Source organism: Hydra vulgaris, chromosome 03, assembly GCF_038396675.1.
Source record: "Hydra vulgaris chromosome 03, alternate assembly HydraT2T_AEP".
In the NCBI taxonomy this organism is placed as follows: Eukaryota; Metazoa; Cnidaria; class Hydrozoa; order Anthoathecata; family Hydridae; genus Hydra; species Hydra vulgaris.
In genome coordinates, this window is record NC_088922.1 from 23,200,558 (window position 1) to 23,219,588 (window position 19,031).

The window sequence follows — 19,031 nt, forward strand, 5'->3', positions numbered from 1 at the left end:
ATAAAATGTTCCACAAAATTAGCTGATGGTTTAAGGAGAAAGTTGTTCATACTCAAAAATGACAATGGGACAGATTGGCCCGATTCAACCGGGGCACGTAGGCCAACTTGCCCTGTAGATTTTTAAAATAATTCGGGTAAATTTGTGACGGAATAACTGTTTTTTTTATAAAAAATTTAAAACTTGTAAAACATATTAGATCAGAAATAAGCCTCATAAACAGATTGGTATTTGCTTTTAAACGTTTTTTTGGGTTTTATATGTCAATAATAAGAAAATATCACTTGTAAGCATAATATTTAAGTTTGGATAATAATCTTGTTATAAAATGTAATTTTAAATTAGATTTACATATATGTCTAAACTTAAATATTCTATATATTTATATATTATTATATATATACGGGTTGGAACTGTTTTTAGTTTGTCCGTTGATGTACGCATGCGCAAATTCTTGGCAGTCAAAACAAATCGTTGTTGGTTAATTTTTTGCTGGACTTCGTATGAAGCTTCTGAAGATGTGGTCAAAATCTTTGTATTTTAGCATGTTAAACGGTAGTGATCAATTAAATTAAAAGAAGAAATTAACATTATAGAACAAGGAAACGTTACCGGACCAGTATCTAATCGATAAACGTTCGAACTGAAGCCAATAAGACTGCTGTTACTAGTAAACTGTGTCAATGGAACCAAGTAAAGAGAAAGGTTGAAGCATCATCATTGCAAAATATATCCTTTAATAGACCAAAACGTAATGATTTACCATGTGAAATAAGATCAGCTAAAAGTGCTGTAAAAAATTATTACATCAATGCGAAAAATCCATAAAAAATTTGGGTCAAGATAAAGTTCAAGAACTACCAAAGGTTATGCCTAAAGCAGCGTATTTTAATTACGTAAATGTCTTAGAAAAATACTAACGGTATATTAACATCTCATGAGACAGAAGAAAATCTATGTCCAGAACTTTTAACAAGTCTGTTTGATTATGAAGCAATTAATTTAGATGATTCTGTTTTAATATAGAGATGTTTTTTAAAATGCAAAAAATACAAATCAACTTACACCTCAAGTTCATTTGATTTTTTTATCTGAAATTATTAAACGGCAGAGTTTATTCAGTACATTGAAACTTCACAGAGCAGGGAGATTTACAGCCTCTAATTTTTATGAAGTTATGCATTTCAATTATAACTACTCAAGTAAGTCATTGCTTAATAAGCTAATGTGTTATACGAAAGCACATAACATACTTTCCTTAACTTATGGCAAAGAAATGGAATGTAACACTTATAAAACCATTATGAAAAAAAAGCACAAAAATTTCCAATTGACAACTTCAGACCTTCGCATTTTATACAATAAACCATACTTAGGAGCTTCACCTGACTCTATATTAAGCTGTTCTTGCTATCCTGTCGGTTTGCAAGAAATAAAATGTCCATTCAATTATCAAAATGGTTTAGTGAAGTGGGAAACAGATAAAAATTTCCTTATTGATTCATTTGAAAACAAGAAGAAAAATCATAAATATTATACACAAGTGCAAAGTTAACTATATGTTCTAAATAAAGAATGTTGTAATTTTTTTGTTTGGGCTTCAAATCATTATTTATTAGTTCGAGTTACAAGAGACTTAAAGTTTATTGATGAAATAATGCCTTTGCTCTGGAAATTATTCATTGAGTATTTACCTCATGAAGTTGTTACATGCAAAAATGATGTATGCTTAAACAATAAACAAAAGTATTGTATTTATAAAATACCCTGTTTTGAATCAATGATAGTATGTGATAAACCAGGTTGTAAAGTTGAGTGGTTTCATTATTCTTGTGTGAAAATTACACCAGCTCCAGTTGGTTCCTGGATATGCAACAGTTGCTTGAAATAAAATTATGTTTAATAGGGTTCTTATGTCAACACGATTATTTTGCAATGGCTTATAAAAAATGTTTATTTTCATAGCTACATATTGTTAAAAACATGATTTGGTATTTGATTTTGCCTTTGAAATGTTTTTTTTTTAAAGATTCAGACATTCATTTATCAATTCGTTTATAAAGCTTCAAATATTTTTTATTTTTTCCATTAAACTTTGGTTTTTATTTTAAAACTTTTTTTTTGAAAGACCTTAAAGGCTTGGTTTAAGGATATTTAAGTATATGAGTTATGGTATTTTATGCTGGTTCTCATAAAAAAGTTTTGTAAAATATTTACTTGTCAAAATAATGTAAACAAAATCGAAGTTATTATTTTTTTTATTGATTGTGTCTACAATTAGAGATAATGTGTTTTTTTTTTGTGCTAATCTTGTTATTTTTTTGAATATTTTTGAAGATTTCTTTTTTTTGTGTGTGACTAAATTTCAGATTTTGTGTAGTTGCAATTCTTTATTTGACCTGTAAAAGTGCACTAAAGATAGCAAAATACACAAAGCCCTGTTATTAACAAATAATTATTGACTTTGCTTTATCAAAATCTTACTTAATTGCCTTCATTTATTTTTTATTTTAAGTTGCTCGGACTAAAATACAATTTATCTTTATGCGACAATAACATTAATTTCTGCAAGTTCTTATATACTCTTGTCTTATAATAAAATGTTATAATTATATAATAAGGTTTGAAAACTACCCTTTTATTCCTGATAGATTTACGCTTACACCAAATACATTCAATAGTCTTCCGTAAATTTGTTTAATTTCTTATTGATTATGTTTTGCTCGGGAAAAAAGCACTACTGCTTAACATGGTAAAATACAAAGATTTTGACCACATCTTCAGAAGTTTAATACGAAGTCCAGCAAAAAATTAACCCACAACGATTTGTTTTGACTGCCAAGAATTTGCGCATGCGTACATCAACGGACAAAATCAAAACAATTCCAACCCGTCTTATAGACGGGCTGGAATTGTTTTGATTTTGTCCACTGTTGAAATATTATAAATTTAACTTATAATATAACTTATATATGTAAATTTAATTGATATATAAACTTTTACAAGCTAGTTATACTTACAAATATAAATTTAATACTTTATACATATTATACTTAACTTTTCATGAATAACACTTAAATTTATATATGATATATAAATTTAATATAACATGAATTAGGTAAATTGTTAATAATTAAAAGTAAATAAGTATTTAGTATTTTAAAAAAGAAAAGTATAAAATGTAGCTTTTTAAATATATAAGTATGCAGATATATAAATGATTAGATAAAAAAGAAATAGTTAAATGTAAAACATTGTAATAAAGTAATGTACTTTTGGTTTTTGCATTTTTTTTAGATCTACCTAAAAATGGTACGAAATTATATTTGCAAGTCATAACGTGGAAAAGTGTCAGAAAAAACAATGTTATTGGCAGTGATACAAGTTACATAATATAAAAGATCAATTAGAGCAGTTAGTAGAGAATTTAATACACCATGTAAGACTCTAGGAAGGTATTGCATATCCAAAAGGTTGCCATCTACACCTTATGCTTCGGTTTAAGCTGAAGTAGAACTTGATTGTCATGCGATTCTTTCAAATTTTAACAATGATATTACACTTGAGTTTGATGTTACTGCAACAGTCCATAAGCCTTATGCAGAACATACGCCTAATAACGTGGAAAAAAATGTTTTATAAAAATTGTTTCGCATTTTTTTTGATTCAGCAAAAAGTTGAATTAGGCCAAACCAGGCTGCACCTCTATTTTGGAGCTAAATGAAATGAAATTTTATATTTATTCAAAAAAAAGGTAAACCTATAATTTGATTTATTTCATGGTAATTTTTTTAAATAAAATATAGTGTAATTTTAAATCTTTGATGTTTTTCTATAAATCACTGCTTCTAAAACAAGCAAGGGTCCTTCTTTAATTTAAAGGTTCTTTTAAAACATTTATTAAACTATCTATCCTCAAAATTTGAAGTTAATCTGGTGTGCTCATATTAAGTTTAGATTTCCTCAAGCACCCAAGGTATTTTTGTGAATTTGAAAATTTGAAGCATTGTTACCTTGAGTTAGCTTATATAAAATTTCCAGATCACATGGTAGTTTTATTGAATTCCAAATTGTGCAACATTTATTTTCTTATTTCGCTTTAATACTTTGTACAGATTGTTAAATTTTGTTTTATTAAATATACAAGTTGGTTGGTCTACTGTTCAAAGTTCTTGCCTATTACTTTGATTTTTTATTAGATATTTCATATTGAATATATTTACTATAAGTTGTTAAAAGAAAATTACAAGGTAAAGAAATAATTTTTACATTTTAGGCTAAAACGCTTTTTAATAAAATTTAAAATGTATTAATTTTAATCTTAAAAATTTTTTTATACTCTTTAGTGATTCACAAATCTCAAAATGCCAAAAAAAAATTGTTTTTGATCAGTCTTTGTATAATGTAACTTGATGTAACTTTTAATTCACAGACAACATGCCTCAAAGGACATTTTATTTTTTTATATTTCAAAAATAAGTTTTCTTTTACTACCACAGCAAATATAGTTAGTGAAACATTTAGTTGTCAAACAACAAAAAATCAAGTTAGACATTTATTATACAACAGTGTTATTAAATTTAAAAAAAACATCTCAAGGGATATGTCAAAGTTTGAAAAAATTTGTTCAGAAGTTTTCTTTAGGACAATAGTTCCCGAAGCTATTAATGACATTTCATTAGCATCTACTCCAGTCTTTGTTGAGCTTTCTCAACCATCTAATTCTTCAGTAAATCAAAATTTGATAAATCCAAATGTTTCAGGGGTTGTGTTAATAGAAGTTCAAGTTGAAGATCCAAGAGAAGCCTATGTGACACCAATAAAAGCTAAATTAAAACGTCGTCTAACTTTATTATGACAATCACGTAGCGATGAAAGAAAAAAATATAGGGAAGCTATTTTTAACGCAAAGAGCAAACTTAAACAAATGCCTATTGAATTAATGCTCTTGAAGAAAAAAATTTGGAAAAAAAATATCATTATTTGTAATCTTAGAAAAAAATTAAAATCTATTAAAGTTGAAGCAGGTCAACAAAACTGCAAAATGCTGTTGTTTTTATCAAAAATACACAGAGGAAAATATCAGCAACTTAAAAAACAAAACTCTGAAATTCTACAACTTAAAGACTTGAAGAGAAGATTCATAGTTTAGAATGCAATTTAATGGTTTTGAAGAAAAACAAAAAAAACATATAATACAGAACTACGAACACTTGTTTTTGATGCTGTGACTAACCAAGTATCTGCAAATTGCATTTCTTCTTTAATTCAAAGTTTTACCCAAAATCTAGATGTTACCATTATAACTGTTCCTTGCCGCACTACTGTCGAACAAATGGTTAGGGAACTTGGTGTTATCACTGACCTTCAAGCAGCAGAAATTGCTATATCTGAAGAGAATTTAACGCTTGGATTTAATGGCACAACTCAGGAAGGTGTACATGCCAGCTGTATTCACCTTACTACTAAAACCGGTTGTCAGGTTGTAGCGCTAGATGAGTTAAGTGGTGGCACATCAGAGGACTACGAACAGCATATATGTCAATCCATAGAAAACTTAGCCAAAACTTATGCTTCTTTTCATTTAAAAGATTTTCAAGAATGTCGTCAAACTATAATTGGCAACATATCTAATACAATTTCCGATCGAGCTGTTACAAACCATGCCGCAATAAAAAAGTTACGAGCTGTTACAAACCATGCCACAATAAAAAAGTTCCCTTTAAAGATGTTCATGCCATCTCATGATGGCATGAACATCTTTAATTGGAACAATTGGAATATTTTTGCAAAAAATATTAAAAACTTGGGTCCAACTTTTCATAGCCTCTCCATATATAAAAAATCACAACTTAAAATCTCATAACTTTTGAAATACTTGACCTACAGAGATATTTTAATATTTTTAAAAAATTCAAAAATAGAGGCATATATTTATGTAAATGAGATTGTTTTGTTTTAAAGTTTCAAAATTTTCTCATACCCTATGATAATGCGGCTATAGGGAGAGATTTATTATCACCTAAATTAGATATAAAACCCTGGAACAAGTTTGCCTATACCAAAAGATTTCAGCTATTTCAATTTTCTCTTACTAATTTAAATATAATTTAGTACTGTAACTTATTTAAACATTTAATAAGATACTTCAATATAAAACACTGCTTTGATATATTTTAAATTTTGAATTTTTTTAGAGACTGGGACAGATACCTAATATGATGTTAATGTTTATGTCTAATGGTAATATTTATTTTATATTTCTTTAGGTATTTGAATCTGAGCAGGAAGTTTTGCTTGAAGAATACCTAATGAAAGCAAGTGATATTTACTTTGGTCTTTCTCCTAAAGAAGTTCGACGGTTTGCTTATACATATGGTGTAGCAGCATATGTATAAGCTGTATGCTTGTAGCAGGAAAATTCCTCACTCATGGATAGTGATTGGTTCTCTGGATTCTTAAAAAGGTATCCAAAGCTTTCTATTTGCTCATCTCAAGCAACAAGTTTAGCTCGGTGCACAAGTTTTAATAAACATAATGTAAATTTATTTTTTGACAACTTAAGCAATGTTTTGACTAGGATGTGATGGATCAGCACATTCTTCAGGATAGATGACAGAGATAAATTTTCTTAAATATATCAAACATTTTGCTATTCATGCAAGTTGTTCCAATGATCGCCCTTATCTGGCATTGATTAACAACCACAGCTCTCATCTTGATGCAGCAGTACTTGATTTCTGTAAAGAAAATAGTATCACACTTTTATCTTTTCCAGCACACTGTAGTCATAAATTACAACCATTATATAGAAGTGTTTATGGTCCTTTTAAAAAGTTTGTGAACTCAGCATGTGATGCATGGGTTACTGTAAACAAACGGCCTATGACTATCTATGACATACCTGGTATAGTAAAAACAGCAATCAAGTAAAACACTTCCTAATGCTATAACTCCAAGGAACATAATTAGTGGTTTCTAAGCAACAGGTATTTATCCATTTAACAGAGATATTTTTTCAGAAAGTGATTTTTTGCCATCATATTTAACAGATAGACCAGACCCTAGCACTAAAATGTGGATTTGTAAACAAAAAAAATTTAATTTAAATGAATCAAATCTAAGAAAGCAAATTTTTCAGACTTAGACAGCACATCAGGTGCCACTCCTAACTCTTTACTTATACCATCTCCTGAAGAAGTGAGGCCTTTTGAAAAAGCTCAGCCTAGAAAAAACAATGTAAATAACCTCAGAAATCGGAAACGAATTTCTGATATATTAACTGATACACTAGTTAAAAAAGCCTTGCAACAGAAACAGAAAGCAGCAAAAGAAAAAAACAGAAGGGCTTAAAAAAATGAAAAACTATTTTCTATCAAAGAAGTCGGTCCAAGTAACTCTAAAAAAAGCAAGATTTTTCCAGTCAACCTGTAAAAGAAAAACGCAAAAAGAAAAACAAAGATGATAATGAGGAAGATGTCTTGTGTTTAAACATTTAAGATCTCAGCCCTCCAGATGCTGTGTGGATACAGTGTTCAAGTTGTCAATGTTGGGCTCATGTGAGTTGTGTAGAAAAAGATGCAAAGGGTTTAGATTATAAATGTTTATACTGTTGTTAAATAAAAAGTTATTGTTGTATTTTGTTTTTACTTCATTTTTTTGTAGTTGATTGTTTTAAAGTTGTTTCAACAAAAAAGTTGTTTCAGTTTCATTTTTTTGTAGTTTGTTGTTTTAAAGTTTCAGTTTCGTTTCATCAAGTTGTAAAGTTGTTTTTGCTCAATGATTGCTCAATGAGCGTTTTCCCACTTCAAATTCTGGCTTATGTTGTATGTGGGCCAACCTGCTCCAACCTACCCCGTTATCGGGCCAACCTGCCCCGATAACGGGGTAGGTTGGCCCACCCGATATGACCTAGCAAAAACAGTTGTAAAAGTATTGAAAAGCTGTTATAAACTTTTATTAATATATTTTCCAGATAGGTCAGGGACTAGTCGACCTTTTTCCAAAAAAAAAAAGCTAAAAAGTTACACATTAAGGAAAAAAAAACGCGCCATCATGCCTTGGTCTCCCCTAGCTACAATAATATGATAAATATTTCAAAAGTTCTGCTCAAAATTAAAATGTTAAAAATTGTAATTATAGCAACACTTTACAGAAGTATTTAAAAAAACACTCATTACTGGATTTTTTATTTGGATAATATTAATCCTGGTTTTGGACGGTTGTATATTATTTTAAAAGAAATCCACGCTAATGTAGAATAATTTTATAACGGACAATTTAAAATAATGAAAAAATTGTGACGTTTTTTTTGTTCTGTGTAATAAAGGCTCCATTTTATTATATCCATTTAATTTGCTTTGGTCATTTAAATAATTACAGTGGTTTACTTAGCGCAACTTTTTTGTTTGAAAAATGACGCGCTTGCGAATTTTATTTTCGCTCGTGACTTTATTAAATCTTGAAACATTAAAACCTCAGTCAAGTAAAAAAATAAAATAAAAAAAGATTTTTTGTGATGAGATTTGTACATTTTAGTAACGATAAAATGATATAAAAGTGATTGCAAAAAATGTTCGACTGCATGAGCTCTCTATCAAATTGAAGGTTTTTCAATTTTTTTTAAAAAAGAAACTATTTTCAGGGCTCACTGCGTATAACAATAATTTTATTGAAAGAAGTTAGAACTAAAACAAAGACCCCGCAAGTTTGTCACAAACTGCTATATTCAGCTGTGGTAACTATGGTAAATTTACCATCTGCGGTATGCCTTAAAAAAATATTTCAACTATAAAACAATTTTCCTAAAATAATAAACAAAATGTAATAATATAACTTTTAAATCAAAAAGCGACTAAGGATGAGTAGATAAGCGACAAAAGATGAATGCATCATTATACACAATAAATTGTTTTAAAACATCAAGTTCTATTCCTTATCAGACTCAAAAAGATGGAACATTATACGTAGCCATTGTTTTACTTTTCATTTCGTCAGTACCAAATGTTTTAATGAATGTTTACATTATTGCTATGACGTTTTACTCCAAAGACTTGCATTCTTCTTCTAATATTTTAATGGCCAGTACGTCGTTTTTTGATTTGTTAAATGGGCTATTTTCATTTATACCTTATGCAGCTATATTGATAATGACGTTTTCAAAGAAACATAACTGCATTTTATATTTAGTTAATCAATACGCATATAATTCATTTAGCACTGTATCTTTAATAATGGTTTATGTTAATTCAATTGATCGTTACGTTGCTGTTTTTAATCCTTTTTTCTATCATAAATATATAAAAAACAATCCGCGTTTGTACATAAAGTTTGCTTGCGTTACTTCTAGTTTATTTTTGCTCATTGGTGGCTTGAGTTTTTTAACAGAGAATAAGTTATTAATTCATACGATAATACTATTCATCAGTCCAATATTTATTGTGACTGTTTTGTATATCCACATTCGATTATATTTCAGAGCAAGATTTGTTCGGAAAGTAATATTAGCTCAAGTGTCAGGTATTTTTGGCTTCTCAGAAGAAAATCGGCCAAAAAATAAAATAAATAGAAAAAAAAAGATCTGCAAAGAATTAAAAACAAACAAATTGACGTTAATGGTATGTATATCTACATGTATTGCTCATATACCACTATTTTTGCTTTTGTTTTTATGGTTCTCTAAACCGCTATCTCGTAAATGGGACTGGACATATAACTTTAACTTATGGGCACATATACTGACATTAATGAAGTCTTTAATTAATCCAATTATTTACTTGAACGGATCAAAATCTTTGCGTAAAGGCATTAATCGGGTATGGCAATCTACGTAAATTCACTTCTTAAAACAAACATAAACTTTATTACATTAAAATTGTTTTTTTACATTTCAACATCTACTTATTAGAACATAAAACTATATATTATCCTCCATGAGTTTTGAACTTGAAAATATTAGACGCTGCATAATGCAAGGGTCTGCGACAAGAAAAAAAGCTTTGTCGCAGTTTTCAAAGTTTTTTTTTTGTTAACAATAAACCTTAGACAAGAAATCTAAACTATTACAAAACTAGAAATGGATCTCTAATTCGGGGTCAGATTAACCATAACATAATTATTCTTATTAAGTTTGGTATTAATTCAACATGTTTCCTTATTTAAAATTTATACCTAAAAAATCATGACTTTTTAGGCATTCAACGCGCGCCCTCGTGGAAATAATTTATTTAAATAAAATGTCCACCAGAAACAGTTTACATTTTCGAAACCACGATACTTTGATCAACAATTATTTAAATTTTAAAAATATTCTGTTGACATCTTTTTAAAAAAAAGGCAGTTAAACGGGCAGGTCATTGATATTTGATTTTCAAGATAGGTTGTAAAATCGGGTACGTTAGCGTTTTCCCGCTACGGCGCTCCTCCGTGCCTCATGCTAGCTTTCTATATTTTATAATTATATTTTATTAAAAAAAATGGTTGTTTTTTTTGTTAATAATAAGAGTTTAGATGGAAAGACGTATTGCTTGTTTTTAATTATTGCGTTCTTTTCCCTTTATTAAAATCAAATTAAAGAGAGATTTTAAATTGGCGCCCGATGAAAATAGAAGATTTACCGACGAAAGAAGATATTTTATAAGATAAAGAACTTAAGTGAAGAAAAGTAAGGTGACTTGAACTAGTTTTAGAAAGCTAAAATTTTACCTGTATGTTTTCCTTTGTAAGATAATTTGTTGTTAAGTTTTTGTTTAAACTGAGCTAGTTTTTGTTGGATTTATTAAAATTGTTGTTTATTTTGAGTTTGTTTGTTGTGTTCATTTAAAGTTTTGGTATTAGTAGTTCTTATATTCATTTTGTATTGACATTTTAACGCTCATAATCATTTATAATGGCAGCCTTAAATAGAAAACTATCGCGGAGGACAGGTCTACAAAACGATGTAAGAGAAATCAGCGATGAAATTGAAGCAAACCTAACAAATAATGAAGACAATATAGTTCCTCTTCGAGAATTAAGAAATTCGTTAATTGCCACTATACAAGAACTAAGAGAACTCGAATAAGAAATCATTCATTTAAGAGAACCAGATGACATAGCAGAGTTTGTTATTCAATCCAAGAGATTTATTCGTCGATCAAATAAACTGCTTGCTCAGATTGATCACAAATTAAATAATCAAAAATCATCTAATCCTCCAACAGTTAGCTTGCAAGGGTTATTCTTTAATTCTAAGTTACCAAAATTAGAGATCCAATCCTTTGATGGAACCCTCTAAAATAGTACTCTTTTTGGGACCAATTCAATGCAACTATTAATCAAAACGAATCTTTAAGTGAAATTGATAAATTTTCCTACTTAAAGAGGTATTTGAACCATGTTCCACTGAAAGCCATTTCAGGTTTAACACTGTCAAATGAAAATTATAAAGAGGCTATTGATATTAAAAAACAACGATACGCAGATCCTCAAGTTCAAATTACTGCACATATGGAAACTTTGTTAAAAGTTTGTCCTGTGACATCCATGGATAACATAGAGCAATTGAGGAGGCTGTACAATGAGATCGAAATATGTATCCGAAAACTAAATTCATTGAAAATGGACATCAATTATTATGGTTGTCTATTTATACTTATTCTTAATGAAAGAATACCTGAAGAGTTGAAAATCCTTATATCAAGAAAGTTTGGTAGTAGTACTTGGTCGTTAGAAAAAATGTTACAATATTATAATGAGGAACTATTGATCAAAGAAAGAAGTCAAAGCATTTATGTACAAAGGGAACATAAAAGAAACAACATTAATGAAAGTAGTCGATTTACTACCCAAAATTGGCATGCTCAAGGAGGTAGAGTATTTAATTAGTGTTTGTATTGCCAAGGTAACCACTCATCGAGTAAATGCTGTGTAGTAACTAATCTTGAAGCTCGTGTAGCCACATTAAGAAAATTAGCTAGGTGTTTTTTTTGTCTACAAAGTGGTCATATGAGAAAAAACTGCAGTTGTAACTTTGTATGCAACAAGTGTAGAAAAACAAAGGTCGAATTATAGTAATATCGTTCTTCTACAAACTGCCACAACTCAAGTATCAGATTGCCAAAATTATCATTCAAAAAAAGTTTATTTAATGTTTGACAGTGGAAGTCATTTTTCATACATAACTGAAGAGTTAAGGAATGCTTTAAAACTAAAAATTTTGCGAACAGAGAAACTTGTTATTAATAATTTTGGAAAATCAATTGGTCAAGTAAAAGTGTTAGATGTAATACAACTTCGTGTGAAGCACAAGATTAACAAAGGTTGGACATATTTAGAAGCACTATGCATCCCAGAGATTTGCACACCAATTTAAGGACAAAATATTGCAGAAGCTGTCTATAAATCTAAACATTTGAAACATTTAGCATTAGCAGATAATACATTTATTACAACAATGAGTATTGACATTTTAATTGGAGTTGACTTTTTCTATTCCTTCATCACTGGCAAAATAAATCGAGGTACTCATGGTCCTGTAGCCATAGATTCATTATTAGGTTGGATTTTGGCAAGCCAAAACAAATTATCTATTCCGATCGACTCAAAATATTTTAACAGTCATACTATAAAGTGTAGCGTTCTTCCTTTGCGTGATAATGTTGATAATGAATTAAGGAGTTAGTTACAGAAATTTTGGGAGCTGGAGTCGATTAGTGAGCTTAAAGACAGTGTTGAGAATCAATTTGAAAAAGATATTTACATTTAATGGAAATAGATACGTCACAAAATTACCTTTTAGGCCAAATCATGTAATACTGTCTGAAAATTTTAATATTGCTAAGACGCGTTTTAAATTTACATAAAATGTTAAAATCTGATGAAAAATTACTTAATGACTATAATAAAATATTTACACAATATAAGTAAGATGGCATCATAAAGAGTGTTTCAAGTGATGAAGTTGCAAAACCACCTGGATCAGAGTGTTATCTACCGCATCACCCTATTATTAGAAAAGAAAAAGAAACAACAAAGATGCGTGCTGCTTTTGATGCATCGTGTGCTGTAAATCCACCTTCATTAAATGATATCTTATATCCTGGTCCAAACTTTTTATCAAAGATATTTGATATTTTTATTAGTGTTGTTATCAACTTTGACTAAATCGAATAAAAGTCGACGAGTCGAAATTAGTCGACTTTGAAAAATTGAGTAGTTGATTTAATCGACTATGGGTTTCCTACTAATCGACTAAAAGTCGATTTAGTCGGGTAATCATACTAACATCTTTATTTCTATTTTTTCACTTGATATGACTTTATTAACCATTACTTTTGTTATGATACTGACCAATTAGTAAAGAGATATCTTTATTAGTAGTTTAACTTAAAAAGATAAATTATTTATAAAGATAGAGACATTCGTAAGATTATTATTTATAACGGTTTTTTTTAATCAGCCAAAATATCTGAACTTTGAACCTAATTTGCTGTATCACTCTATGCTTACTGCATGTAGCACAACTTCATTAATATGTTTCCTTTTTCTCATTATAGTAACCAGTTGATACTTTTTAAAACAAAATGTTAAGTAATGTGTTATGGTACTCAGTTAGGGATGCGAAATAGATAAGAAGTTTAATAAATCTGTCACCGCAAAAAAGGTTTAGCCGGCCCATTCTGTCTCCAGCTCGCTACGCCACTGTTTTTTTTTTTAATTAAACAGAGAGAATTTAAAAAATTAACATTTTTAAAATTCTCTTTGTTTAAATTCAAATGAAATTACAAGTAGAATTCTTATATTTATTTAAATTCAATACATTATTTATTGATTGGTACACAATATTTCACAAAGGATATTGTCAACGATTGGTTTAACTCCCTTTAGACATTATTAAAAAATGGTATAGCTTCATTTGGACTATTAATAATAATAATTGGTACACAAATAAATCCCTTCGGAGAATATTTCCGCACGAAGGAATTCTCCTACGAACGCACTTAAAAGCCGTGCGACTAAACTTAAGAGAGACGAAACGACAGAGAACGATGAAGAGATTTTATGCTATTCCTTTGACTTAAATTTGATTTACTTTTATTCTCTTTTTATGGTAGAAACATAATGTTAAATAATATTTTTGATAAAAGTAACGTCTGGAATTATTTTGTAAAAAACAATGACTCTACAATAACCACGTGTAAATATAAAAATGCATTAACAAACGAAATTTGTAACAAAGAGCTAAAGTACAATAAAAATACCAGCATAATGGCAAATCATTTGTATAGTAATCACTGTATTAATATTAAAGAGTCTAAACTTCCAAGTATAACAACTGGTCATCTATCAAAGCCGCATTTGCAAACTCTTACTCATATTGTTCAAGCTCGCAGAAATATAGAGATTTAGAAGAAGGTTTTCGCATGAAATAGTGCCGCTTAAATTTGAATCATTGAAAGTAAAGGTTATGCGTCTTTTAAACGAAGTTGAATTTTGCCATCTAACACCAGATGGATGGACGTCACAAGCCTCGCATTCATACATTGGCGCCACTATACATTTTGTTGATCAAAATTTTGTTTGAAATCGATTCGCATTGCATTAAAGCACAGCCCTAAAGCTCACACTAGTCTATATTTAAAGGAGCAAATTGAATTAATTCTAAATGAATGGAAAATAAACGATAAAACACTTTCAACAAGTAGTGACACTGGTGCGAATATCAAACATTGTCTCGAAGATCAAATGAATAAATTGTACATACCTTGTTTTTGTCACATATTAAATTTAATTGTCAAAGATGTTCTTGTAAAAGAGAATGAGCAATCAACTGAAGAAAATGATTGCGTTTTCATAATTTTAAAGAAATGTAGGAAACTGGTTGGCTTATTTAAACATAGTAATAAACTTTCTGCTCAGCTAGTTAGTTGTGTTGAATTAAATAATATGAAAACTGACAAAAAACTAGACGTACCTACTTGGTGGAATTCGACCTTTTTGATCAGTTTTTAAACTAAGCGACTCAATCAAAGACGTTTTAATCAAACCAGAGAACAAAGATAATAAAGAATTGTTGTTAAAAAGCTGAGAACTGGAAATCATTGGCGAGCTAATTGATTTATTAGAACCAGTACATGATTTTACAAAAATTTTGAGCGGATCACAATATACCACTTGTTCAATTATATTACCAGTCGTTTATAATTAACTGATTATTTTGCTAAATTTAAAAGTGAATCAAATAATTGTACAATTATGAGTCTTGCCATTTAACTTTAAGACAGTTTTAACAGAAGATGTAAAGATTTTCTCAAAATTGAAAAGTTATACGCAGCTACATATTTAGATCCTCGATTTCGTACTTTTAAATTTATATCGAACAAAACAGTAAAAATTGCTTGTATTAAAAAAGCTCATTCTTTACTTGTTCAATTTAGCCATGAATTGCAGCTCACACCGACAAGTCTTTAGTCATCAATTATCTAAATATGAATATAAAAGTATCATAAAATTCCCCTTGTATTTTATAAAAATAGTTTATGCCAATTTCCCGTTTTGTCAAAGGTAGCGAAGATGCTTTTTTGCGTAACTGCTTCATCAACGCCTTCAGAAGAGTTATTTTCAAGTCCGAAATCATCACAGAACGACGAAATAGACTCAAACCAGGTTTAGCTGAAAAATTTGTCTTGTTGAGCCAAGATATATAAAATGCCAATCTTTTTATTTTTTCTTCTTTACTTTGTAATTGTAATTTCCGTTTTATTTTGTTTGTTAACTCAATTTTAATTCATCTAGAAGATTTGAAGAATTAAAATCGAACAAAAAAATACTCTTGTTATAACACCATGTATTATTATAACAGTATTACATATCATACCATCTAAACAGTAAATTGTCAAGCAACATTAAAGTATATGATTATAATAAATTTTTTTATTCACTTTTTTAAATATACAAATTGTTCCAGAACATAGAGACTTTGTACGTTTACTTTAGTTCAGTAATTTAAATCATAATGATTAATTAGTTATTTATCGATTTACTCGTGTTGCGTTTGGTCTTACTTCAAGTCCATTTATTTTAAACGGAACAATACAGCATCATTTCAACAAGTTTTTGTCTTCTAACCCTGAATTTATTAAAAATATTTTACCTGATTGGTTTGTAGATGACTTAGTGGGTGTGATAGTTTAGGTGATGGTGTTCAGTTTTATCATACAGCAAAATATATCATGTTAAAAGGTGGTTTAGAACTTAGAAAACGGACAACAAACAATTTAGAATTACAAAACCACATTGATAACTCTGAGGGAGTTATCTTATATAATGGTGAAGATAATGAATATGATAAAGTTGATATAGATACTCCATTAAATAATAAAACGATTTTGGGAATCGATTGGGATATTAAGAATGATCAGTTTATATTTAAATTTCAGTCACTTTTAGAAAAAGAAAAGTCGTTACCCAAGACAAAAAGAAACATTTTAGGTTTAGCTGCATCAGTTTATGATCCTCTTGGGCTAATATCACCAATTACTACACGTGTTAAAACTATATTTCAAATACTTTGTAAAGACAAACTAGAGTGGGATGAGGAGGTTCCTGATAATGTCAAGTTCCAATGGAAGTCCTTTGTATCGCAGCTTTTTAAAACTCAACAAACTTGCTTTCCACGATATGTTATAAAAGAAATAAAAGAAAATATCGTATCAATAGAGTTGCATGCCTTTTCAGACAGTTCAATCCAAGCTTATGCTTCCGTTATTTATATTCGTGTTATATCAAAAACATCAATCAAAATTCGTTTACTTACTTCAAAAACTAAAGTTGCGCCCATTAAGACTTTGTCCATCCCGAGATTAGAACTATTAGGTTGTCATTTGTCATCAAAACTTATGAAACAAGTCCTAAATTCCATTGGTGATAAGGTTGTTATATCAAAAATTGTCTCACGGTCAGATTCTTTAGTAGCATTATACTGGATTAAGGGTAAATCATGTCATTGGAAGCCATGGGTTGAGAATAGAGTTGTGAAAATTAGTATGTAATAAACATGGTAAATCAGGTTATTCAGAGGTAGTAAGCAATATTTCTTCGTGTGCTTTGTTTTGTGGGGAGGTAATTCTCAAAAATATTATTGATATAAACAGGTATAGCTTAGTTAGAGTCACCTCTTATGTTTTACGTTTTGCAAAAATATTGTTGAAGAATGTAAGAAATATTAATGGAAATAGTTTGACGAATGATATACTGACAGTTTATGAGTACAATTATGGTTTACATTTATGGGTTAAAGAACATCAAAAGGAGATTTGTAATGATAAAAAGTTTAACAAAGTCAAAACAATATTTAATTTATTTGAGGACCAATATGGTTTATTACGACTAAAAAGAGGTTATTGTAATAGTGAAGTTTTGAGTTTTGAACAAAAGCATCCTATTGTTTTGCTTAGAAGCAGTTATTTATGTGTTCTTATAATTCATGAATCCCACAAAAAAGTAATCCATCAAGGAGTTGAAAGAACTCTTAACGAAGTACGTATTTTGGATTACCCAAGGAAAGAAAGCAGTTAAATCAGTGTTACAAAAATGTGTAATTTGTAAGTTCTTCCAAGCACGAACACTTTCTAAAATAGATGAACCTGATCTTCCTGAATTTCGAATACAGTCAACCAGAAGCTTTAAATATACAGGGCTTGATTATGCTGGTTCGTTGTTTATAAAAGAAGATAACAACAGAGCTAATGTATTAAAAGTGCATAAGTTATTATTGACCTGTGCAACGACTAGAGCGATTCATTTAGAGTTAACAAATGATCTGCAGGCACCTTCATTTTAAAGAGCTTTGCGAAGATTCATACCAAGTCCTGAAATTTTAATAAGTGATAATGCAAAAACTTTCAAAGCAAACCTGTTTGTGAATTTATGTTAAATAGGGGCATTCGACAATAGTTTATTCTTCCTGCTTCACCCTGGTGGGGAGGGTTTTATGAGCGATTAGTGCGTTTTGTAAAACTTTGTCTCAAGAAGACCTTGCATAAACAAAAAGTTACATACGATGAGTTGTCATCAGTTTTTTGTGAAGTCGAATATACAGTTAACCAGCGTCCGATAGTTTATGTTAGTGATCATGACTTATGTGAATCATTAACTCCGTTTCATTTGAAGTTTGGTGCTGACATTTCTCGAGGAGAATGTACAATATCAGAAAATGTTCCAATTTGCTCAAATCCACAAGACTGCTCCAATCGAACAAAATATATTAGAAAACTTTTTAAAAGTATTTGGAACAGATTTTACAATAGTTATCTGAATGACTTAAGACAACATAATTTGAGCAGAAAAGATTATTCTGCCTCAAACAATCGTCAATTAGTCAAAGGTGACATAGTATTAATTAAAGATAAAAACAAAACTCTACGTGGACAATGGAGGATAGAAAAAAAATTGAAAAGTTAATCGCTGGTCGAGATGGTGTTGTACGAGGAGCAGAGTTACCAGTTATTTCTAAGGAGAAAAGACGTACGAAAACTGTTAGGCCTCTACAGAAATTAATTCCTTTAGAAGTTAATAGTACAGCAAAAAACGTTGACGTTTGAACATAAGAAAATAATATTGATAATTCCGAACAATTAGGAGCTACTCGTTCAAAGCGAAGAGCAGCAGTTGTCGGAGAAGAAACAAGAAGAATCTTGGAACAAGTTTACTAAAATAACTTTTACTTATTTGTTCTGTTAATTATATATTGTATTGTTGACTACAATGGTTGTAATCAACTGGGAGAGTGTAAAATCTGGAACGTTAGAATTTTCCCGCTACGGCGCTCCTCCATGCCTCATGTTAGCTTTCTATATTTTATGATTTAAAAAGGTTTTTTTTTTTGTTAATAATAAGAGTTTAGATGGAAAGACGTATTACTTGTTTTTAATTATTGCGTTTTTTCCCTTTATTAAAATCAAATTAAAGAGAGATTTTAAACAGGTAGCTTCCAAAGATAGGGCAACCTTCAAATTTTGTAATATTGATTCTGGTATCAAATAAGAATGTTT

The 19,031-nt window shown here is 29.5% G+C and overlaps 1 protein-coding gene and 1 long non-coding RNA gene across 2 annotated transcripts; both read left to right on the forward strand.

Moving 5' to 3' along the window:
* Positions 1-3,295: 3,295 nt before the first annotated feature.
* On the forward strand, positions 3,296-7,711 carry LOC136078031 (uncharacterized). Its single transcript, XR_010637458.1, has 2 exons — positions 3,296-3,754; positions 6,270-7,711. It is a non-coding gene; the product is annotated as an uncharacterized LOC136078031 (long non-coding RNA).
* Positions 7,712-8,829: 1,118 nt separating this feature from the next.
* On the forward strand, positions 8,830-10,171 carry LOC136077686 (uncharacterized). The gene has a single exon (XM_065791913.1). The coding sequence runs from the start codon at positions 8,883-8,885 to the stop codon at positions 9,831-9,833; it is 951 nt and encodes a 316-aa protein (XP_065647985.1). The 5' UTR covers positions 8,830-8,882; the 3' UTR covers positions 9,834-10,171.
* Positions 10,172-19,031: the final 8,860 nt, after the last annotated feature.